Below are 25,806 nucleotides of genomic sequence, written 5' to 3'. Positions count from 1 at the left end.
CCAAGTGCTTGAGAATTTAACTAAGGCTGGAACATTCACCTAGCTTTAGTTAGAGGAAAGAATCTGCAAGGTAACTCGCACTGTGAAAATCAGTTTGAGGATTAAAAGTTATTTGGCTGGAAAAGAAAAAAGGAAGCAAGCCAATAGAGTTGAGAATAGCTTTGGACTGGTTCCTTGAGAATGAAGTGTTCATTTAGGAGATAGAGTAACCACGGAGAGAGATTTTCAATCATTTAAAAGGCGCATTTTAACTATAGTTAAGAATATATGTTGCCTACTGAATAGTGCTTAGACAATGGTGCTTTTAGTTTGTTTATGACAGAAGTCTTAGAACTCAAAATCTTGTGTGATCCTTCCAGTCAGTCAATGGAAATTGAAGTATCCTTTCAAAAGTTATCATTCTCCACGGGAATTTAATAATTACTAAAATGCAGTTTTTAAAACATCATATTTCCTCAAAAATATTTGTTAAGGCATGTAGCATTGTAATTTTATATGAAGGGTACTTGTATACTAGTTGCAGTCATTTTCTGAATAAAGGAAGATATTTCCTGAATAATTATTAAATACCCTTATGGCTATTTAGACTTACCAAATCCCTTCGTTGTCTTCCCTCATCAACTCTACCTTAATATCCCTTCCTCCACTCTCTGTTCTGCTAACAGTAGCTCTGTGGCTTTTATCCATCTTTTCCCAAGCATTGATAATAGTCTTCAGCTGCTTCTGCACTTCTCCTGAGAACCCTGACACTACGCCTCTTCACCTGTTCCATTTGCCTCTCACTTTTATAAACCTTTTCAAACTCTATCTTTTTGACACAGCATTTGGTTACCCAAATGCTGCAGTGTCTGTTGGATGGAAAATTTATCAAATAGGCAGATCCCACATTATATCATATGACTCCACCACTCAATCCACCGTTTCTAAGACTGTCACCAACTCATCGCCTCTGGCCTCTAACCACATAACTCCCCTAACCCCACTTCTATCTCATTCCAAAGTTCCACAAACAAGAATGACCTGATACAGCCACCATTTCAGCCTATTCTTATTCACAGACTTATTTTTCCCATCTCAATTTTTGTCCAGTCTCTTCCCATCTGCATCCACAACTCTTTCAATGTCCTCCACCACTTAACAGCTGCCGGTTACCAGACCTTAACCGTCACCATTTCATTATGGACATACAATCTCTACAATCCTTCCCACACTATGATGGATGAGGGTTCTCCATTTCCTCCTTGAACAGCAAGCCAACAGTCCTGTCCACCACCACCTGTCTTTGTCTGGCTGAATTGGTTCTCACATTGAAAAACTCCTTTGGCTCCACTCACTTACTCAGAATGATGTTACAACAGGAACCCTTATGCTTGTCTGTAGGTGGGATATGTGGAAGATTCTTCATTTCAATACTATTCAGGGCCCCTCACTTTTTATGGTCCATTAATTACTGTATCGGTGCGCTTTACTACTCTTGCCCTGAACTGGAAAGTTTAACAAAAAATGCCTCCACTCTCCATCCTTCCCTCACCTTCACACGGTGCACCTGACTCTTCCCCGCCTCCTCTGTCCCCATTTCCGGGGTCAGGTCTTTGGCCAATATCCATTATAAGGCATGAACATTCAAAGCTGCCTTGACTACGCTTCATCACTTGACATTTCCGATAGGGGCAATGTACAATTCTTCCAATTTCTCCTATGCATCATTCTGACAGTGCAAAGTTGCAGACCAGCTCCCAATATGTGTTTCTTTTTTCTCAACTGAGAACTCCCCACTTCTTGTTTGACAGGACACTCAACCATGGTAATTTTATTTCTCACACTTTTGCTTAGTCCTTCCCTCTGCCAAACCACAATAGAGATACTCTTTGTGCTCAGCTTTTGCCCCACTCTCCAGTCTGCACACTCCACGTATCATCCTTCCCATCTCCACCAGAATGCCACTGCCAAATACATCTTCCCTTTCTCTCCCCTTCACCATTCCAAAGAGACTGCTCCCTTCACAACAACCTGACATCCTGCCCACATCTCAGACAGTCAGACCACCACGTCTTCTCATCCCTCAGCATCTTTCCATGCACATGAGGGAGATACAATACCTGCCCTTTTACTGTCTCCCTTCTCATCCCCTAAAGTTTCAAACGCTCCTTTTGAGGTGAAACAGAATCGCACTTCCTTCAATTTAACATACTCGATTCGCTGCTCACAATGTGTCGCCTCTCCAAAGGAGAAACTACACAGTGACTGCTTTGCAGAACATCTCCATTCATACATGAATTGGAGCTTCCAGTCCCCATTCATTTTAATTCTCCATTCCATTCCCACTTTGACGACTTTTTCTCTGCCTCCTGCACTGTTTCACTGAAGCTCCCACAACCTCGAGGAACAGCACTATGTCTTTCAACATTGTTCTGGACTCAGCATTGAGTTCAACAATTTTAGATCATTACTTCTGTTCCCATTTTGTTTTGTCCTTTTTGCTTTTGTTTTTGGATGGCAGGTGCTGAGAGTGATTCTGCTTTCCCATTTACACTTCCTCCACACACTCTTTTGTTTTTTTTCTTGTCCAATTATCACTCCTCTTGCCTCACCATCATTGCTTTGGCATATAGTCTGTGTCTTCCACCCTCTCGGTTTGTTTTGTTCTATCCACCCCTTTCCTGGTTTCAAACCTGTTAATTTTTTAGCTTTTCAGTTCTATTGAAAAATGAATGACCTGAAATGTTTAAGTTTGGATTACTCACCCAAACTTAATGGATTGCTCTCCACAGATGCCTTCAGACCCGAGTACTTTCAGCATTTTGTGATATCCAGCATCTACAGCATTTTACTTTTCTATTAGTTCATGTTATACAGTGGAGTATGCTTTTATCAGTACAATGGACCAAATTACCCCCATCTGAGCTGCATTATGCTGTGATCCTCAATAGGTGTACAAGTTGATCCAGATACACTTCAATCTTTCAGCTGAAAACCTGGAATATAAATCCATGGACAAAGATGTCTCATCAGCTATTACAGTTGCCCTGAGTGCAGAATTTGATTTTTAATATATTCTGACTGTTCCATGAGCTGCAATGGCTATACACAACTGAACCATGTGCTGCAAAGGCTATACAAAACTGAGCAAGTGGAGTATGGGAGCTTTATAGAGAGTAAATGCTTGAAAATGGGAGAAAGGCAGTCAGTTGAGTCCACAGTAAACAGAAGAAAAGGAGAGGGTTCTGAGCAGGTGAATTTATTTCCTTCAATCAGCTAAGAAACCGACTTATGACTATGAGAGTCCAACTTTCACCTCAATTAGGTATCAAAATTTCTAGTCTGGCATACAAGTATACACAATGTATTCATGCCATTTTAAAATGATTTCCGACAAGGATACACCCACTCCAGCTTCAGCTTCTCAGAAGACAGTTCTGACTTCATTTCATCATAATTTGTTACATCAGAAGGAATGTACATTGTGATCGGACGTCCACGCATGAACATCTTGATCATATCTCCCTCTGTTCAAAAGAAAAACAAACTTCTGTTAGCTTTAAAACTATTCGATTATTTTGCAATTGGACAAGGTAGTTTTTCGTGCCACAAGCATTGCAAAGTATGCCCTTTTACAGTAAAAAGCAGTTAGGCGTTTGAAGTTGTGCAATAAAATTGTTAAATCTTGGGTCATGACATTTGAAACTTTTTATCTGTTACACCATAGACCATTTTGTCAAGATCAAATCTTGAGAAGTATTTTCCCCATTGCAAAATGCTTTTGCATTATGTTAATATATAAATAAGAAATATCAGTTTATATCAATGAATGATCTTCTAATGATTTCTGACAACACAACCGATGTTTTTCTGCTTTCCTAATTTCTTCTTTTGAAAATTAAAGTTGCAATCCCCAAGGTTATTTCAGGAGTTCTATCATTATTTATTAAGTTGCAAAACTAGGCATAAAAAATGGATAACAATGTCATTGAATTTGTGGGCATAATGTCATATGGAGAGACTAAGCAATTATGTGCTAGGGTTAAACACAGAAATTTCTGAGTTATTGATTTAAAATGCGCAAGTTGAACCAAAATATCAGGTTTGCGGATAGACTAGTTAAAGGCAGGCATAAGTCAATAAGAGAAGTCCAGAGCGAGGGTGTTGTTGGTTGAAGGCACGCCTGCCAATGGTGGTGCGAAGGAAGTGAGTGATGTACAAGTAACCATTCAGTTAGGGGAATGCAGAGCTCTCAAAGGATTGTCATGTTGGGAGTATATTACAGAATTAGGGAGGGGTGAAGTTATGGTGGGGTCTAAACATGAGGATGAGAATTTATCAATAAAAGTAAACCGATGTGCTGGTGCAGGATGAGCCAATGTATGTCAATGAGAACAGTGGTGAAAGGGATGAACAAGACTTGGTGCAAATTTGGATACAGAGATGAGCGATGCTGCTGAGGGTGAAGTGGGAAGTCTTTACGATGAAGTGAAAGTTTATCACATTGGTAAATAGGACACCAAGGTTGCAAACATTATTGTTCAGCCTGAGCCAGGGAATAGAGTTTGAGATGGGGCTCAAAGACAATGACTTTGATCTTCCATCTTCTAAATATTGAATAAATGGACAAAATTTCAGCTCAACCAGAACTGAATGCCACACAAGCTGTCTGAGAAAATGGGAGCAGCAAAACATCTGAGAAAGGCAGCGGTGAAGTAGTGTGACATGTCATTATGTGAAACCTGATATTGTGCGTTGTGAGGGACAGCATGTAGTTCTAACAAATTACTTCATAGTGTCACTGGCAAGGCCAGCATTTGTTACCAATCCTTAATTGCCCTTGGAATCAGTGGTTTACTAGGCCATTTCAGAGGGCAGTTAAAAGTCAAATACATATCTATGGGTTTGGAGTCACACGTAGGCCAGATTGGCAAAGAGTGACAGATTTCCTTTCCTAAAGGGCAACAATGAATAATAGTTGAAATGATCATCATCACTGCGACTAGCTTTATATTCCAGATTTATTAACTGAATTTAAATTCCACAGTGCTGGGATTTGAACTCATGTCCCTGGGCCTCTGGATTACGAAACATCTCCCCTAGTAGTTAGGAAATTGAGCTGAGGCTGGAGGGGGGTGGGGTTTGGTGGCTGGGTGGCAGCAGCTAGACTACATTCTTCTGCTTTCTGGCACTCTAAAGGTAATGGCGTAGGGAGGAAACCATTACAAGAGATTTATCTGCTTTGATTGGAGATGCAAGAATGGAACAAGGATTTAATAAAAAAACAGAAATGAACTATTAAGCATATTTTATTTGCTCTTTAAATCTATGTACTGACCCTGTTCTGACTATGTCATCTACCCCCTGCACTGGCACCAAATCAAGAGTAATCGTCCTTACTGAAATCACAGAAATCTAGCTCCAGAATATATGAATAAAAAATAAATCTCCAAGAATGCGAAAAGCAGGGCATACTTGGGGGTTTGAGCTAAGAATGAGCTTTCAAGCTTTACTGTACATTTATTAATTTAATTTGGATTATATAAACCTACCCTTTATCCTGTCATGACCCAAGGAGATCTCGATTTCACACGTAATATGCATGTAATCAGCCAAGCCATTTGGATATTAATGCCAACATTAAATTAAGCAAGCACCATGCAAGTAGAAAGTAAAGTGAGGGTATCACAATCAGAAATACAAAACCCATCTTTTTCTTCCAATTCAAATACTGCTCATTTAATAGATTTAGCACACTTGTACACTTGTTAACCTATGCTGATAGGCTACAGAGACAGAATTAGAGGGGAAAGAGAATACCATTTATAGAAAATAAAAAGTTGGTATATCATATCAAATTGCATAGGAACATTGTTTTAAATGTCAATATTAATTTAATTTATAAACACCAAGCAGAGACTGAGTTGCAAACTGTTGAATTTGAACAGTAATTAAATTTGTGTGTTGATTTTTTAAAAAATCCTGTTATTTAACTGAACAAAAAAATGCTTAAAATTCAGAACGATCAAAAAAAATTAATTTAAAAAACAGTTCACCTTTTAATGTGTTCTGGATGATTAACTGGTTTGGAAATTCTAATATATATATTATATAAAATATATTTATACACAAGTGTAATTTCAATATTGTAAGAAAGGTAATTTCTTAATAGTTCAGAAGTCCTGAGTATTCAAAGGGTGTTCATGTGACTCCACAAGTCACTCTACAGCATTTCATTATATTATTTAAATAGGATATTGTTAAAACTAATTTGATTATTACTTTAAGAGGAGTCCTTTGGAGCTCATCAAATCACAATTTAGACTGACTTACAGATTATGTAAAGAAACAGGGCAACAAACCTAGTTTCACTGACTTCAAACACTGCCATTTATAATTGTGCTAGTTAACTTGTATGAAACGTGGAGATCTCAACCTAATTTTATTACAGGTAAATTTTGGAATTTTAGGATATAAGAAATAAGTAGCATCTAGAATAATTTTAAATATCATGATTTGTTATTGTATGCCTTTTTACAATGTGTCAAAATCAACCTTTAAATGCTGGTGATATTCAGGCCAACTATGCACTTTAAATTTAAAATTCTACAGACATGGCATTAGAAAATAAAAATACAGGTTATTTTACAAAACAAACTTCACCAGGCTGAATATTCAATGACTACGAGCAATCAAGATTAGAAGTCAATCACTGGGGTTCTACCTGAAGTCAGCAACAGGCTGCAGTATTATTGTCCGTTCAACAAAAATTCCCACAATAAATGTTCCAGCTGTTTTTCAAGCAGGTTCTTTTCAGGTCCATTATTTAGCTGTTCATGACCCAGTATAAAGATTCAACATGTACTGTTATTTGTACTTGAAAATTGCAAAAGAGATCCAACAATTGGCAATAGGATTCCTATTTACATATGCAAGCAGCTTCTCCTGATTTCAAGCGAGGACTCAACACAGATTTGCATGAAACTGCTACAGAAAGAAAATGATCACAAAACAAGCTGGACCACCCAGCATCCAACCATACAATAAAACGCCAAAGGCACAACCTGCCCAGGTGACTCTGTAAAGTCCTCTTCACTAATATCTGGGGACTTGTGCAAAACTGGGAGAGTTGTCCCATAGCTTGACAATCATAATCACCAAACGTACAGCCAACATCCCAGACTTCTCCATTAATATCCCTGGGTTTGGCCCTTCCTATCAACAGGCTTAACCCACTAGAAGTGGCGCCACAGTAGTACAGAGTCAGGAGGAAGTGAACCTGGGAGTCCTCAATATTTATTCTGGACACCATGAGGAAAGAAACATCCTGTTGATTATGACCAATCGCCTTCCCTCAACTGATGAATCAGCACTCTGCCATATTGAAGCACTAACCAAGCTGGTCGATTTCAGTGTGTACCATCTACAAGATGCGCTGTAGGAACTCAAAAGTCTCCTTGGACAGCATCCTCCGAACCTACAACTGCTATCATCACTACCACCTTCTCAAAGAGAATTAGCGATGGGCAACAATGCTTAACCAGTGTTGCCCGCATCCTGTGAATTATTTATTTTTAAAAAAAAATTCCTGACAGTCTTACATGCCTGACTGGGCCTGCAGCAGGTTGTGAGAAAACCAACAAGAGGAGAAAAAAATGAAATAACCCCTCCCACACTAATACACCTGTTGCAGATACATTTGTCCATTTAGTAGTAACCACCACAAGTCCTTGCCGAGATAAAGTCTAATCTTCACACTAAGGACGGAGAGATCAAACACAAACTGGGTGACGGTTTTGCAGACTTTGCTCAGTCTGCAAGATGGACCCCAATTTTGGTTGCCTGCCATTTTAATTCTCCAATTTGCTCTCAAGATGGCATCTCTGTCCTCATTCAATTCAGCACTTTACTGTCTTCTCTGCTCAACAATGAGTTCAACATTTTCATTCCATAATCTCTGCTTCCCCATTTTGTCCTGATGAGTGCAAATCAAAAATATTGCCGAAAAGAGATACAGGTTCTGCACTTCCAAGCGACTATTTTTAGCATTTTCTGGTTTAATTTCAGATTCCCAGCATCCGTATTTTCTTTTTGCCTACATATCACATAGGCGTTCTGAATAATACTGGGCACGATAAAGGACTTCTATTAACTCAACAAGTAAAAACCCCACTCAAAGATTTAAGAGGAAATTGTGATATAATTTGGCAGTTACTTCAGCACTGTGGTTAATTATAAGTTTCTGTTTTATTTAGACAATAACATTGTATTAATAATTGCAATACGATTCCCTTCATTCTCATCTCCAAATGACAACAACGCACAATATAATCAATGGAGATGGCAATGTAGATTTACTTGCTGCTGTACTGGTTGGCTGTACTTGGGCATCATCAGCCTACAATAAGGAGAACCAAGGTCTAACAAGTACTGAATGCACACTATACTTGAAGCTCTCAAAGCATTCAGAGCCGGTACACAAGCTTAGGCACCCAAAATATTTTAAGTAAGTGTCAAGCTGAGAACCGCACACTATTCAGTGCCTACATAAACTGGCAATACAAATGCTTTTTGTTCTTAAAGGGGTTCATCCATTAGCAGTTATGGTGACTATTTGTTGCTTATTTTTCCATCCATACGTGTTCCTATTAAATTGTGTAGCTACTTTGTCAGAAAGAAAACTACAGTCAACATTTTAAGTTTGTGTTCCCTCTGTTAGGTCAGATGATTTCCTCAGGGATATTTCATACAGAGTTGCCTCCAGACACCTGTCGCTTGGCACCCCTATGAATTTGCAGGTTTTGGAGGAGGGGGCGGCATACAAGTTTGCATTCAGATGCATAATTAGGGCTCATCCTTGTTCCACCTTTGGTTATTGTGCTGAGTCATCGTTATACATGCCCAGATACCTTTATGCAAACAATACAGCTTGATTTTAATGTGAGGCTATAATTATGAGAGTCAAGCTTGCCCTGGCTTGTCAACGTCAAGCTAAGGCTAACTTCTGGGCCTCATTGAATTTTTAAAAAGCATTCACAGGTAAGGCTAACATGTTACTGATCCCCAAATAGACCAATCATTCTTGCCTGCACCTAGTATCAATGACATCAAGTCATTATCTGGAGGTTGAATGTATGGGCCAAGAGGCACCTCCATCAAACTGCAGGAAGAAGAGGGGGAGAGAAGAGATAACTATGTTCCAGAGATTCCTGCTCTGGATCAGGATATGATTGAGGTTGACCCAGATACCAAGGAGATGCTGAAGCTGCTGGACTTTGGCAGCTTGTCCAATCTGCAGGCCGCACAGACTTTGGTACGAATGGCCTTCAGGTCTCCAAGAATCTAAAATTTATACTACAATGTCCCATCATTAAACTGACAAAAGAAAAAAAAGAAAAAGGCCACAAATGGAGACCTATAGGAAAGGCCCGCAGCAGTCAATTAAGTGTGAGGGAGAGGCAAGGACAGACTATTGCAGTAGGAGAGGGAAGGTTTCCTTGTGGGGAGAGAGGTTAAAATGAAGGTGTATTATTTCCAAAGGAGACTATCACAAAACAGTACACACTCTTGTGCCTATGCCTAGTAAACAAGATGGCTCATCAGTAGCTGTCAGAGTATTAGCTGCTTTAAAGGTTATACAGAACTCGACCAGCAATGCTTTCACCTCATGAACAGAAAGCAGTTCCACTCTAAAAAGACTGATCCATAACCAAAGAATAAGCAATGGCACCATGGCAATTTTCTTGATTCAATTTATGCCAATGTACAGTTCCAACATTATAAGTCAAGCCAGAAAAATTAATCAAGCCATCGAAACAAACCTGTTGGACTTTAACCTGGCATTGTAAAACTTCTTACAGAAAAATTAAATGAGTGGTTGACGGGGATCTAGACTTTCTATTGCAATCATGAAGCTGCTTAACCCGTTGGAGACACAGATATAATATGGTGTGGGCAGCACGGTGATGCAGTGGTTAGCACTGCTGCCCCACAGCGCCAAGGACCCGGGTTCCATGCCGGCCCCGGGTCACTGTCCGCATGGAGTTTGCACATTCTCCCCGTGTCTGCATGGGTCTCATCCCCACAACCCAAAGATGTGCAGTGCAGGGTAGGTGCATTGGCCATGCTAAATTGCCCCCTTAATTGGAAAAAAAAATAACTGGATACTCTAACTTTATTAAAAAAAGATATAAAATCGTACAGACCAACCATTAATATCCTTTATTATCTGTTTTATTAAGTGTGCATGAGCCTGTCCGTTTGTGTGTGCGTGTTTGCTTCCTGAGGAAATTCAGCTCTCGGAAGTATAATCCTTGAAAAACATGATGGTCCACCAGTACAACAATATGGTTCAAAGCACGAGTACCCTCATTGAAATCAACTAAACAAAAACGGACTTGGCACAAGAGGAAACGGAGAAACTTTAGCTGAAAAATAATATCCTGCTGGACAGCTCCAGCAACGCCCTGCTCTGCAGAATTTGTCTTTTTTGTTTGAAGCAGTGAACATAGTGTTTAAAAATGTTTGCTTCCTAAATACTTCAAATTTGTGCTAAGCGTTCTGACAATCCAAAACAAAGAAGATTCAGTTTCCTCGATAGTTGATAGTGTTGGTAATGCCTGCATCTTATGCAATCAAATGCTTCACACCTGTTTTTCATCTTCAAAATTCCCACCAAGAATAATTGAAAGTAGTTTTAATCAGGTTTAAAACAAATGGTGAAACAACACTTTAAATTAACTTTACAAGTTTAACTTCAAATATACAATCTACACATTCAATCAATCCTCTTTGCCACTATCATAGACCTTGCAAAATGGCACACTTTGCTTACAAAATTAATGCCATCTGTTTGATCCACCTAATTTCTCCTTGCCCTCTGCCCAACTTAGACCTCAGTACGGCCCCAGCTGTAAATAGATTTTTTCCATGATGCTTCTCAGTTGTTTCTACAGAGTGCTAGTTTTTGAGATGGTACTTCCTTCATTTCTCACCTCCCCAATCTCTCAGCCAACAAATAGTGCGCACAGTGCTGGTTGATTGCCTGATTGGTGGTAATTGTGTGTGGGTACCCTTTGCCCATGTGCCAGCTCCCACTGTGCCAGATTTTGGACACAATCAAATTTCTAGGCCCAAGTAGCAAGAGGAATGTTTCTAATATGAGTCATCCTATGGGTTGAAATGAAAATAGTTACCCTATGCATATTAGACTCCATTTATATAATGAAATATTTTGGTACTTCATTTATTGGAGCCACTTTTGACTCTTTAAATAGAATTCTTGCTTTCAGATGACAGGAGCATAAAAATACTTTTTACAACTTTGCTTTTTGGAAGCACCAGTAAATATAAAAAGCTATTACCACCAGAGTTTGGTCTGCCATTGAGTCTGGTCACACAGCTGAGTACACAGAAGGCATATTCAAAGAGCAACAAAGGTATAATTGACCAGACCCACCAGTCTCAGAATGCAGACAAGCCTGTTCCAGGCACCCAACCTGAAGGCCAAAGTTTTTCAGCTAGCAGCCTAGAGGTCAAGATTATATGATGTGAAGATGCTGACATTGGATTGGGGTGGGCACAGTAAGAAGCCTTACAACACCAGGCTAAAGTCCAACAAGTTTGTTTCGAATCACTAGCTTTCGGAGAACAGCTTCTTCCTCAGGTGAGTGAAGAGGTGGGTTCCACAAACCCAAACTGGAGCACCCGGAGAAAAACCACGCAGACACGGAATGTGCAAACTCCACTTAGACAGTCACCCAAGGCCAGGATCAAACCCGAATCCTGCTGTACCGCCAAATCATTCTTGTATTGTGCGACAACTATAATCTGGTAATTTAATTTGGATGTTGATTGTGGAAACGAGAAAGCCTTACTGCGTTCAGATATATTTTGGAATAAGGGCTATGTTCCATTTTAACAGTATGTGCGTTTAGTAATTCATACATTTTAATTGCATGAGAGTAGAGTAGTCCTGTTCATGTGTATTTGCCTTTTCTTCACTTTAACAAATGGTCTTCAATAATAATAGGGCAGTGCAGTAGCACAGTGGTTTAGCACTGCTGTCTCACAGCGCCAGGGGCCTGGTCAATTCCAGCCTTCAGCAACTGTCTGTGTGGCGTTTGTACGTTCTCCCTGTGACTGGTTGAGCTTCTTCCGGGTGCTCTGATTTCCTCCTATAGTCCAAAGATGTGCAGGTTAGATGGATTGACCATGGTAAAATTTCCCCGTGCTGTCCAAAAGGTTAGGTGGGGTTATTAGATTACAGGGGTAGGGTGAGGAAGTGGGCGTAGGTAGGGTACTCTTTCAGAGGGTCGGTGCAGACTCAATGGGTCGAACGACCTCCTTCTGCACTGTAGGGACTCTTTGATATTTGTTACACGACGAGTGGGCTGCTTACTCTCACTGGGGTTTAACTCTTTTCCTCACACCAAAACAAAACAAAACTGTACAGCCTCATGAACCGGTGTTCCAAGTTTGGATACCCTCGCAGATAACATCAGTGCATTTCGTGACAATGTGCCATCCACAACATTGAGGAGAGAGTCAGTTAAACTGGCAAGGTCAAAATGCAAGCTTCCGGTAACTAAATATCAATGAGATTTGGGCCTGGCAGTCACTCTAAAATCATGTATAAGCAATGATTCATGGTTACCAAATTGATCCTGCAGTATAAACAAGGCAGATTCAGAACAATGAAGTATGTTTATGTTTCGGATCTGCTGTGATAAGGAAGCAGCAAAATATGCACCAGGATGAAGGGCAAATGTCTACTTATTGTTTGACTAAAGATTCCTAAAGCTAAACATATTGTCTGAAAGTTGCAATCTTCACAAAACATATTTTAAAATTAAATGCAAATTTAGCATTATGAAAGAGGAATGGTATTATGATGCCTAGTATTATGATGAATGGGTGTTCCACTAGTTAAAATTAACCAACAAATTATTTAACTCTTCTATAGTATTGTTCACAACATTTACGTTTTTGATCTTTGGTGGGACTGCCATTCTTTTGCTTTGACATATCTGTCTCTATCAGTTTGATACAAAGCTCTTTTGTGGTTTCTTTGTAAACATTGTATTGGATTGCTTGCTGATCTCAGTGCAATTTGTCACCCTATCTCATATCTGTGCATGTGGTCTTTTATTAGTTCCACTCTTTTTCATTTGTGCATCAATAGACACATGTGTGATGTCTTGTTTCCCCCATAATCTCTATCAATCACAGAGTGTCGGACTGTGTAACATAGCTGCAGTATTTCTCTGTTTTATGTCTCAACTTCTTGGAACCTATCCGCTTGAATCAATAGGGTCAATTTGAACTGAGCAGGAATTAACTACGTGGGTGCCAAAGCGGCAGCAAATCATCTGTCCTCACAGAATGCATGGCCGAGAATATTTCAATTCCCAGGTCTTATCTGCTTGTTATGACACTGACTCCCACTCAAAACAGCAGGAATGCCATCATGGTCGGAGGTTGGGAGACTCATGGAATTGGTAAGGTAAGTGTGTGCTGGAAGGAAATGGAGAAAGAGAAGCCTGGGGTAGTGGAGGCCTCAATGCCAGGAAGAACACTTTTTCCTGAAAGAGCGCTTAAAACATTTTTGACTCGCACCCACTGGCAGTGACATAATTTCTGTCAGCTTTGAATGGCAGCCAGAGACAGAACATGCAGATGGAGTCTGGATTGTTTCTGGCTTTTGCTGGCAAAACCAGAGGACACATGAAATGAAATGAAATGAAAATTGTCACAAGTAGGCTTCAAATGAAGTTACTGTGAAAAGCCCCTAGTTGCCACATTCCAACGCCTGTTAGGGGAGGCTGGTACGGGAATTGAACCGTGCTGCTGGCCTGCCTTGGTCTGCTTTAAAAGCCAGCTCTTTAGCCCTGTGCTAAACCAGCCCCTGTTGATAGGCCCAAAGCTACAATGGGAAATAACAATGCCATTTAAATTAGACCTCCTCTGCTCTTAAAACAGGTAGCCTCCTGGGACAGATAGCCTTCTAGTGTCTGAATTCAGACAAGTAAAAATAGTGGGTGCAGGAACATAGCACCTCACCTATCCTCTTGCTATTGGGCTGGGTTCAAATTGGCTCTCGTGTTTCAGACTGCAACACCCTTGCGCTTGCTTGGTTTCCAGTCACAGGTGATGCCTCAATTCTAACATTCCCATCCTTGTTTTTAACCTTTCTTGGCCTCGACCTTCCCTTGCTTGATAACTTGTTTCAACTCTTGGAGATATCTACATTTCTCCAATTCTGCCATCTTGCACATCCCCCTTTAAAAAAAAAATTCACTCTTGGTTTTCTGCTGCCTGGGCTCTTAAGCTCTGGGATTTCCTCCCTCTCTCTTTCCACCTTCTCGCCTTTAAATTGCTCCTTAAAACCGACACCAGGCTTTTGGCTATTTGTCCTGATTATCACCTTCTATGGCTCGATGTTAATTTTGATTGGTAATGTACATGTTAAGTATTTTTGGGGTGTTTTGCTACATTGCAGGTGCTACATAAATTGTTTAATCAGCAATAATTTCCTTTTAGTTGATAGCTCACCCGTGTTATTTTCTCTCTGGGTGCAATCTCTATCAATTTATCTCCCTTACCTTAGATTGCTGATCCATTTCTGTCTTTTCCCTCTCCCTCATCATATCCCATCTGTGCTTCCCTCCACATTTCTATTTGTGTACCTTTGCACCTCTGGGTTTGCCAGGTATCTGTAATTGCTTTGGTATAAAAATGAAGTCCTGCAGCAATGACTGTTAACAGTAGTATTCTGCTGCAATTGATAGGTTACCATATATCCCTCTGTCTAACACTGAAGTCTTGCAGCAATTGCTTAAAAGACCCAGCAAGAGATGCTGGGGAAGGCCAAACAAGACTTCAGAAAATGGTATGGCAATTTTCCTGGAACAGGAAAACCAAAATGGTCAATGGACACCGGAGGAGGTTCAGGAGCAACAGGGGAGAGCAGGAGAGTCTTGTTGCAAAAAAAAGGAGTAAAGGCAGAGATGTATGCGGGGGGTTGAGAGAATGTAGTGATGGAAATGGCTGAAGAAAGTGTCCACGGTAGGTGCAACAGTGGGGGAGGCCTGCAGGAAACCCAAAGCTATCACAGAGAGCACAGGACACCTGACTGGAACTGGGTAGAGCCAAAGTAACAGCAACAAGGTGGAATGGAGGGCAGTGGATCACAGTTGCCACACTAGCGGAGTAGGGGAGCAGACCAGGAAAGATTACATACAAAAATGAAATGGTAACATTAAAAACTTACAAGCTTTGCTGTAGAGAATGTATTGAAAAAAATGGTGGCTGTGCTGGAATATACATGACACAGCACAGTGTAATGCATAGCAATTTCCAATATTAAAAACAGAAAAACCTGGATAAACTCAGCAAGTCTGGCAGCATCTGTGAGGTGAGAAACAAAGTTAGTGTTACCGTATGACTCTTCACTGTAGAAGAAGCCTCCGAAAGACGAGTAATAAGGACTCGAAATATTAACTCTGTTTCTCTCTCCACAGATACTGCCAGAAATATGGGCCGGAATTCCTGATTCTCCGGGCCTCGAGCCCGCTGGCGTGGGTTACGTATGGTCCCAACCGGTGGGACCTTGGATTTCTGGCTGCAGGGGCCATCCTGGTGGGGGGGCGGGGGGATCAGACTCCGGAGGGTGCCTCCACAGTGGCCTGGCCCGCGATCGGGGCCTACCGATCGGTGGCGGACTAATTCCGTGGATGGCCTATGTTCCTCCGCGCCGGGCCCCTGTAGGGCTGCGTCATATTGCCCGGGGGTTAGCACGGAGACAGGAACCCACGCGCATGCACGGACTCGCGCCGGTCGTGGCGCACCAGCCTTTCGAGCGCCGGAGCAGCGGACACCACTCCGGCGCCGTACTAGCCCCCTAGGAAGGGGTGAATACCTGGGCCTGGCGGCCAGCTGACGTCGGAGTGGCTCGTGCCGCTTTTGACGCTGGCATCAGAACTTGGCTGCGGGATCAGAGAATCCCAGCCACGGGAGTTTATTCAGCATTTTGCTTTTTTCCCCAGATTTACAGCAATTGAAGTATTTTGCTTTTATTTAGGCTGCAATTTGCAGTATAACTGATTACTCAAATTTTGACATTGTAAATGTTGACATAAGTATTGAAAATCCTAAAAGAGCATAGCATATACAAAATGTATGCTAATTTCTAGATATAATAGAAAATAGAATTTGGAAAGTTCATTAAATGCATGTGACAAACTGTCAATGTGTAATTTCCTGTAGCTCTGTGAGGGCACAAAGTGGGGTAGTGTAGTCATGCAGTCACACCATGCATCTCAAGAAAAAGTCATGGGTTCTCATCTAAAATTCCCATATGATAAATAACTAAATGCATTGTCAGAGGAAAGATCTTTATGACATATAATGCATTTATGTGCATTAAATCAAATGGCAGACAGTTAATACTGTTATCGTGTACACTAAAGAACACAAAAATCGCATTATAAGCAGTGCGGATGGAAGTGTAACATTACAAAGAGATACTGCTCGATTAACTGAATGAGCAAAGCTGTGGGAAATGGCACACTCTGGCGCCAGTTCGGGTACACAGAGGAAGAATTCAGAATGTCCAATTCACCTAACAAACACTTCTTTCAGGACTTGTGGGAGGAAACCGGAGCACCCGGAGGGAACCCACGCAGACACTGGGACAATGTACAGACTCTGCACAGACAGAGACAAGATGGGAATCGAACCTGGGTCCCTGGCGCTGTGAGGCAAGAGTGCTGACCACTGTGCTATTAAAGAGCAGATCAAAGGCTGGAAATTCTGCAGTGAGTAACTCACCTCCTGACTCCCCAAAATATGCCAACCAACTACAAAGCATAAGTCAGGAGTGAGAAGTAATACCCTCCCCACTTGCCTGGATGCGACCATAAGTAATGGGTGGCATAGTGGTTAGCACTGTGCCTCACAGCCAGGGACCGGGTTCCATTCCGGCCTTGGGTGATTGTGGAGTTTACGTGTTCTCTTCGCATCTACATGGGTTTCCTCATACAGCCCAAAGATGTGAGGTTAGGTGGACTGACCATGATCAAAGTGTGGAGTTACGGGGTAGGGTGGGAGAGTGGGTCTAAGTAGAGTGCTATTTTGGAGGGTTGGTGCAGACCTGGTGGGCCAAATGGCCTCCTTCTGCACTGTGGGGATTCTATGGAGGAGTCACTGTAAATTCTGTGATAATCTAGACCATTCAGCCCTTCCGAGTCTGCTTCGCCATTTAATAAGCATGGCTGATCGAACACTCACTAAGCCTACTTTCCTGCCTTATCTCCGTAACCCTTAATTCTCCAACTGATTAAAAATCTATTGCTCTCAGCTTTGAAAATGTTCAAGGACTCCATTTCCACAGCTTCCTGAGGTGAAGAATTCCTAAGATTCACCACTCTTTGAGAGAAGAAACTCTTCCTCAAATGAGGGCAGCTCCAACAACACAAGGCGTTCAGCACCATCTAGGACAAAGCAGCCCATTTGATCAGTGCCCTATCTAGCACCTTAAATATTCATTCCCTTCACCACTGGCAGACAGTACCATCTAGAAGATGTACTGCAGCTACTCCCCAGGGCTCCTTCAATGGCACCTTCCACTGTGACATTCCACCGTACACTGATCGTCATGGGACACTAATCATTTTCCCGAGTTCAAGACAAGAGTAAAGAGAGCAATAAAGATATAAACAAACACTTATTCTGATATTTCCATTAAGTTATTTAATTTATTTATCTGAAAACATGTTTATTCTAGCCAAAAGAAACTTTGGCAAAAAGATTAAACTAACCACAGCAAGGGAGGTGCCCCATTAGGGGGCAAATCAGCTCCAAAAAGCTATTCCTTATCAAGTGTATAAATCAGAATCCGAAGAGCATTGTTCATACGTGGTTTGACCCTTTACACAAACAACTGATAATCAACTCAACTAAAAGCAAGAATGTTGTGATCACCTTCCAAAATACATTAAGAAAAATATCTGATTTCCCTTTAAAGAACTGAAATTCTTATCCCTGTTCTGTAGATGGCTGTAATACAAATTGTAACCTAGTACTCAGATTTATGGTATTTCTTGATGCCACGTCCCGTAGAGGGCCAGTAACAATAATGCACTCAAAATGAAATGCTGCCAAGTTTATGTTTGTCAAGTTAACACTCAATGTTTTTGCATTTAAAAAAACAAAACAGTTTACTCAAACCCAACTGCAATAGTTCATCCAAATATAATAGATTAATCCACTACTTGTCACATTTATATTTTCAGTTAACCAGAATCAAGTTGGCTATTGGAACCTTGGAAATCAAAAAATATTATATATTCTGCAGCAAGTGGGCTAGTATGCTACGTATTGCCATACATTACATCCAGCAGTCTGTGGTGCTACAGATTTATAGGAGAGGTTTGAAAAAAGCTGCTTCTATTATTGGTGATCTTAAGAATCTGTTCGGCTGAATCGTGCCTCTTTGCCTCTAAAATGAAGTAAATTTGTTTCATCTGAACATCACCCTGGATGGCCAGGGACTGAAGCACAATCTTCTCCCTGTTTATCTATGCATCACCCTTCACAGAATCCTCACACAGCATCGCATCAATGCTGCAGGAAAAAGGTAAAATCCGTATCCACCTTCTCAGTAAATTGCCTGGTATCTCATGGGGACCTCTGCTTTTGCCATTAACTGCAGAATGCTAGGCGCCAGTTTGGTATGAATCCCCCCATGCTAAACTTACTGATGTGCAATTCAACAACATGCATCACAGGTACTCTTCCAATAAACTTACCTCCCCTGGCTCCTAGTACAAAATAGCATTGCCTCCCGCCCACATCAGGAGAGGATTGCAACCGTCAAGCTACAGAGAAGGTCTACTCCAACACAAGCCTGCTCTTATTCAATGACCTCTCAATGCACCAGCAGTGGACCTTCCTTCATACCACCCCCATAGGGTCAAACACACGTCAGGGAGTAACAGGAGAATTGGCAGGAGAAAACATCCACCAGAAATTACTTTCTAATCATGGATCCCACATGGTCATCCACCCAGCTTTGACATTCCATCATGACAGTGGCCCTTTTAAACAGTTTCCAGACTGGCCAAAGCCTCTGTGCAGACGCCCAACATCAGCGAGGTTGCCAAGACCATCCCATCCAGATGGATTGGGAGGGGGCTGTGGTGGGGGACATGAAGCAGACATGGGAGGAGGAGCAGGGGGGAGGGAGTGGAGGCCAGGACATGGGAAGAGGAGCTGCAGAGGGCAAATGCGTCCTCGTCATGTGCGAGGCTCCGTCTTATTCAGTTTAAAGTAGTCCACAGGACTCATATGACGGTGGCGAGGATGAGTAGGTTCTTTGAGGGAGTAGAGGACAGGTGTGCAGGGAGACCCGCGAATCATGCTCACATGTTTTTGGCGTGTCCAAAGCTAAAGGGATTCTGACAGGGATTTGCGGACGTAATGTCTGAGGTGTTGGGAGTAAAGGTGGCCACGAGTCCAGAGGTAGTGATATTTGGGGTGCCGGAAGACTCGGGGGTTCAGGGGGCGAGAGAGGCCAATGTTTTGGCCTTTGCCTTCCTGATAGCTCGGAGATGGATTTTGCTTGGGGGGAGGGACTTGGAGCAGCCAAAGGCAGTGGTATGGGTGAGTGACCTGCCGTAATTTCTGAGGCTGGAAAAGGTCAAGTTCGTCCTGGGGAGGTCTGATGATGGGTTCGCTCGGAGGTGGTAGCCATTCATTGACTTCTTTAAGGAGGATTGAGGTGTCAGCAGGGTGGGGGGGGGTTAAGGGGATTGATATGGGTAAGGTAGGATGGGAGGAGGGGGTTGGCCGGTGTGAGGGGGCGGGGGGAGAAAGAGTGGGTGTTGGCTAATTATTACGTTGTATAATTTTACTTCTGCTTTCATTTGTTGTTTGTTTATGCCTATTCCTGAATCAAATACTGTGAAAAAAACAAGACCAAACCATCCAGGCTGTAGCTGTGGTGCAGTCCAAACAATGACTCACATTGTTGAGGTGTATCGACTCACTAAACATCTAAGCAAGTTTAAAGAACTCCAGTTAGTCACTGACAAGGCTATCCCTTGGCTTGTGATTATGCACACACTAAATATATAACTAAATAAGCTGAAATGATGAAGCTATTCAATAACAGAGAATACTCAATAAAATATCGATCAAAAAATCTGAAGTGGTTGGAAATACTAGTTGTGATTTAAGTGGTATTGACATCAGCTAAATTCAGACAGTACTGAACCAAACAGTGACGCACTAAACAAGCTCAAAAAGTCACTTTCAACATAAAATCCTAAAGTCAACAAAATGCACCTAAATACGTCTTCACAGAATCTTAATATTAATTAGCACATTTAAGACTGAGAGTTCCAGAGGTGCAGAAGACCCAATTATATAATTTGTTGGACAAGAAAAATATCACTGATTTATCCTTGGGAGCATTGATTCCTGAATTCCAATATTAATGCTGCAACACAGTATGTTTATTCATTCAGATTCTATATGAAAACAAGTACATATACATGCATGTGGGAATAATGAACTTCAATCCAGGAGTTAATTCCTATCCAGGAATGGTCCCAGCAAACCAGAACACAAAAATAGGCTGCGGAAGCTATAGTTAGCAAGAAGTGCATAGGATGATGTTTGGCTGGTACTTACCTTGGCTGTACGCTCCACGCCGTGAACTTTGGGCTGACCATAAGACAGAGATAAAAAAAAACTTAAAACAAATCATAATGTATGCAAAATCAACACTTACCATCAAACTGAAACATCAAATTAAACTTAAAACATAAAATGATGAAAATACAGAAAACATACTAATAAATGGATAGAACATTAGAAAAAGAGAGGCCATAAAGCTTATTTATCTCATTATGCTCATTTTCCAATACTCTCCCATCACACTGCCCAACTGCACTTCGAACGACCCAATGTATTTGACTTTATTAAACCCGACTGCACATATTTCTCCAATATTTATTATTTGACTAAAGATGTTCTTCCTTGATAGCTTCTGAAATGATCGTGCAATCATATGGATTTCTATTGCTGGATCCTAACAATAATAATATCCTGAATTTATTTATCTGATCTATACAATTTAATACTTTATATATTTGATGAGGTCTAACCTTCTTCATTTTAAAATGTAAAGCTGATACTCTTTCTGATATGTTCTGATAGCTTGTCAGTTTTAGATTTGAAATTATTCCAGTTGCTCTTTTCTGCACCCTTTCAAATGTAAACATATTTTTTGTGACTAGAAAACCAATCCGTAGACTGTCAAGATTTAGTCTGATTTCTGATCACTTTTATTTTACTGTTCTGATTATATCCCCCACCACTGAGGTTGCAGATTGTGGTTCAGTACAATTCTGCTGCTGCTAAAGGACCACAGAACCTCATGGATGCCCAGTCTTGAGTTGCTCGATCTGTTCAAAGTCTATCCCATTTAGCATGTGTTGTGTGGCACTACCACCTTGCTAAATGGGATAGACTTTGAACAGATCAGGCGTTTTAAGACTGGGCATCCATGAGGCGCTGTGGGTCATCAGCAGGAACAAAATTGTATTTGACCACAATCTGCAACTTCATGGCTTTGCATAACCCCCATTCTACCATTACCAACAAGCCAGGTGATCAACCCTGATTCATTGAAGAATGCAAGAGAGCATGCCAGGAGCAACACCAGGCATACTGAAAAATGAGGTATCAACCTGGTGATGCTATAACACAGGACTATGTGCATACCAAACAGCATAAGCAGCAAGTAATAATCAGAGCTAAGCGATTCCAGAACAAATGCATCAAATTGAAGCTCTGCAGTCCTGCCACATCCAGTCGTGAATGGTGGTGGACAATTGAACAACTCACGGGAGAAGGAGGTTCCACAATTATCCCCATCCTCAATGATGGAGGAGCCCAGCACATTTGTGCAAAAGACAAGGCTGAGGCAGTCGCAACAATCTTCAGCCAGAAGTGTCGAGTGGATGATCCATCTCAGTCTCCCCGGAGGTCTCCAGCATCACAGATGTCAGTCTTCTGCCAATACCAATCATTCCACGTGATATGAAGACACGGCTGAAGACACAGGATACTGCAAGGGTATGGGCCCATTTTACAGCAATAGTTCTGAAGGCTTGTGCTACAGAACTTGCCAAACCCTAGCCAAGCTGTTCCAGTACAGCTACACCACTGGCATCTACAAGGGAACGTGGAAAATTGCCCAGGTGTCCTGTGCACAAGAAACAGGACAAGTCCAACCCAGCCAATTACTGCTCTATTAGTCTATTCTCAATCATAGCAAAATGATGGAAGGAGTCATCAACGGTGCTATCAAGTGCCACTTACTCAGCAATAACCTGCTCACGAACGCTGTTTGCCTTCTGCCAGGGTCACTCAGATCCCGACCTCATTACAGCCTTGGTTCAAACATGGACAAAAGAGCTGAATGCCAGAGGTGAGGTGAGAGTGACTGCCCTTGACATCAAGGCAGCATCTGACCGAGTATGGCATCTAGGAGCCCCAGCTAAACTGGAGTCAATAGGAATCGGGGGCAAACTCTCTGCTGGTTGGAGTCATACCTGGCACAAAGGAAGATGATTGTGGTGGTTGGAGGTCAATCATCTCAGCTCCAGGACATTACCCTAAGGAACTCCAGCAGTGATGTCCTAGGCCCAACCATCTTCAGCTGCTTCATCAATGACCTCCCTTCAATTACAAGGTCAGAAATGGGGATGTTTGCAGATGACTGCACAATGTTCAGCACCATTCGTAACTCCTCAGATAATGAAACCGTCCATGTCAAAATGCAGCAAGGTCTGGACAATATCCAGTTTTGGGCTGACAGGTGGCATTCCATTTGTGCCACACAGGTGTCAGGCAATAGCCATCTCCTGCATGAGAGGAGCTAACCATCGCCCATTGACATTCAATAGCATTACCATCACTGAATCCTCCACAATCAAGATCCTGGGGTCACCATTGATCAGAAACTGATCTGGACTAGCCATAGTAATACTGTGCCTACCAGAGCAGGACAAAGGCTAGGAATTATATGGTGAGTAACTCACCCTCTGCCCCCCCTAAAGCCTGTCCACCATTCACAAGGCACAAATCAGGAGTGTAATGCAATACTCTCCACTTGCCTGGATGAGTGCAGCTCCAACAACACTCAAGAAGCTCAAAGCATCCAGGACAAAGCAGCCCGCTTGATTGCTACCCCTTCCACAAACATTTGATTCCTCCATCACCAATGAACCGTGGCAGCTGTAAAAGATGCACTACAGGAATTCGCAAAGGTTCCTAAGGCAGCACCTTGCAAACCCATGACCACTACGATCTAGAAGGACAAGAGCAGCAGACACCTGGGAATCCCATCACCAGGATGTTCTCCTCCAAGTCACTCACCACCCCGACTTGGAAATATATCACTGTTCTTCACTGTCGCTCCGTCAAAATTCTGGAACTTCTTCCCTAATGGCAGTGTGGGTGTACCTACGCCTCAGGGACTGCAGCGGTTCAAGAAGGTAACTCACCGCCACCTTCTAAAGAGCAACTAGGGATGGGCAATAAATGCTGGCCTAACAAGTGACGCCCATATCCCGTAAATTAATTTTTGAAAAATTTGCTTTATTAAACTCTTTCAGCACAATGTCTAGACATAGAAAGTGATTAGGTCAGTTGCTAAAGCCTTATGTAATAATTGAATGTGATTAACTGCAAATTATGTGATATGTTTTTGAACTAGGTGCAGTACTTTGCATCTACCAGTGAAAAATTTAACTTACTATTTATCCAATTGTATCACCAATCTAAATCTTTCAGTAATGCTGTTACTATTTTCTCTCTCAACATAACCTCATCAGGTTTTCATGTAGATTAGAAAGAAAAGGAGTCTAGCCACTTACCCCTCTGCATCTGATATTGTACATCTCACAAGCAGTCTGGTTCTATTTTAATAACCAATCCCAGTTTCTACCTCAGATTCCAATAGATTTTAACTCTGAGCAGCAGCCTTCCATGAAAATTTTTCTTACATCATATCTTAGCTGGTGTTATTACCTAGCTCTTATCATTAAAGATACCCTGAATGTTCTTCGGGTAGGATCCTCCCATTTAAACACTTAAGGCTGCTTTCTATAAAATTACTGATGTTTATAATCTTTATTGTCACAAGTAGGTTTACATTAACACTGCAATGAAGTTACTGTGAAGAGCCCCGAGTCATCACATTCCACACCTGTTCGAGTACACAGAGGGAGAATTCAGAATGTCCAAATTACCTAACAGCACGTCTTTCGGGACTTGTTTGAGGGGAAACGGAGCACCCGAAGGAAACCCACGCAGACACAGGGAGAACTTGCAGACTCCACACAGACAGTGACCCAAGCCGGGAATCGGACCTGGGACCCTGGCACTGTGAAGCCATAGTGCTAACCACTATGCTACCGTGCTGCCCATGCTACCTTTTAGCTAATGGCCCTGTAGTTTTTGAGTTAATTTTGTTACCTTTTGCAAATATTTTGCATTCAGACCTAAGCAATATCAGTGCATACTAATTTGTCTCTGTCAATAGTTACAGCCCCATAATTGTCCTGCAATATTTCAAGATATATGCTACCAGACCCAGGGCATTTGAGTATTAAGTCCTTCTGAATTTATCAAATGTTTTGTCACATGGGCTTTAATAACACCAAGTACCTGGCTTCACCAATCTCACCCTGCAAAATATTGTTCACCTTTAATCACATTGCAATATTCCAAAACGAGCAATATACTTACTTATTGAATAGATGGGTCACTTTATTGATCATCACAGGACAAAATCCACATCAGCTACTTATGTTATAAATATAATCAAGCTACAAACATCTTTGAAACATTAAAGTGTACATACCTGATGAGTAACAACTGATTGACATAAGCAGACCTGCGTTAAGCCTTAAATTATAGTCTTCGCTTTGCGCTTTATTTCAACAGTCGGGCTCTTGTGTCTTCACATATTTTAGCAAAATGCTGTACTAAAATTTTCCATGATCTTAACTCATAAATTATTTATTTTTTAACAGGCTGAATTAAACAAATAAAATAAATATATATTATTCAAGAAAGGGAAGTTGCAAGCATTAAATAAGTTAAAAAATTTCTATTTACCTTGACTGATAGCTGGTTCCTTAGATCTGGCAACAAAAGAAAATAAAGTATATTAATTGAAATTCAAATAACCAGCTATTGAACTTTCAACCAAAAATTCAAAAATAAAGATGAAGTATTAAGCATACTATATATACGCAAGTAATAGTCCATGACGTGTAAAAGTCGACTCCTTATATTTGGTCAAAATATCCTTAATTTTTCATGTATCTCAATTCATATTAAAACAGTACTTGCAGAGTGTTCATTACAACAGTACTTGCATGCCATTTTTATAATAGTATGGCCTTTCTTTTCCTTTGCCTGATCAGCATTGAATCTGCAGGTTCAGCTAATGCCACCGCTTCCTCTCACAGGCTATGGGGGATTGGGACGGTCCCTGAAGCAGGAGCAGAGTCTGATGAAAAATATCAGGGAGTGGTTCGAGTTTGATGCCTCGGTGGGATTTCGAAGGGTGCACCACGTTGACGGGTCATTATATTCACCGAACACCGGGTGAGTGACTAAAAACGGATCAATCTGGAACAGAGTGTCATGATACCTGAAAGACTGGGAGCTCCATGTTGAGTTCAATGGTCACGGGACTGGAAAAAATAATCGCCATGGATTGATTAAGCCGTGGCACCATGTTTG

General features: G+C 41.4%; 1 protein-coding gene across 6 annotated transcripts in view; it reads right to left on the bottom strand.

Moving 5' to 3' along the window:
* Positions 1-25,806, bottom strand: part of LOC140425871 (echinoderm microtubule-associated protein-like 4) — a 371,640-nt gene that overhangs the window by 95,291 nt on the left and 250,543 nt on the right. For 5 of the 6 annotated variants that reach the window (XM_072510261.1, XM_072510260.1, XM_072510258.1 and 2 more), the window contains 3 exons: positions 25,174-25,199; positions 20,674-20,706; positions 3,383-3,506 (listed from right to left, as the gene is read on the bottom strand). In XM_072510261.1, the coding sequence (XP_072366362.1) occupies positions 3,383-3,506; positions 20,674-20,706; positions 25,174-25,199 (183 nt within the window). The remainder of the gene's footprint in view (positions 1-3,382; positions 3,507-20,673; positions 20,707-25,173; positions 25,200-25,806) is intronic. The other variant, XM_072510259.1, reaches the window with a different exon arrangement.

Source organism: Scyliorhinus torazame, chromosome 1, assembly GCF_047496885.1.
Source record: "Scyliorhinus torazame isolate Kashiwa2021f chromosome 1, sScyTor2.1, whole genome shotgun sequence".
Classification (NCBI taxonomy): domain Eukaryota; kingdom Metazoa; phylum Chordata; class Chondrichthyes; order Carcharhiniformes; family Scyliorhinidae; genus Scyliorhinus; species Scyliorhinus torazame.
Note: the sequence above shows the minus strand (reverse complement) of the source record. Positions and strands in the feature narration are given on the sequence as shown.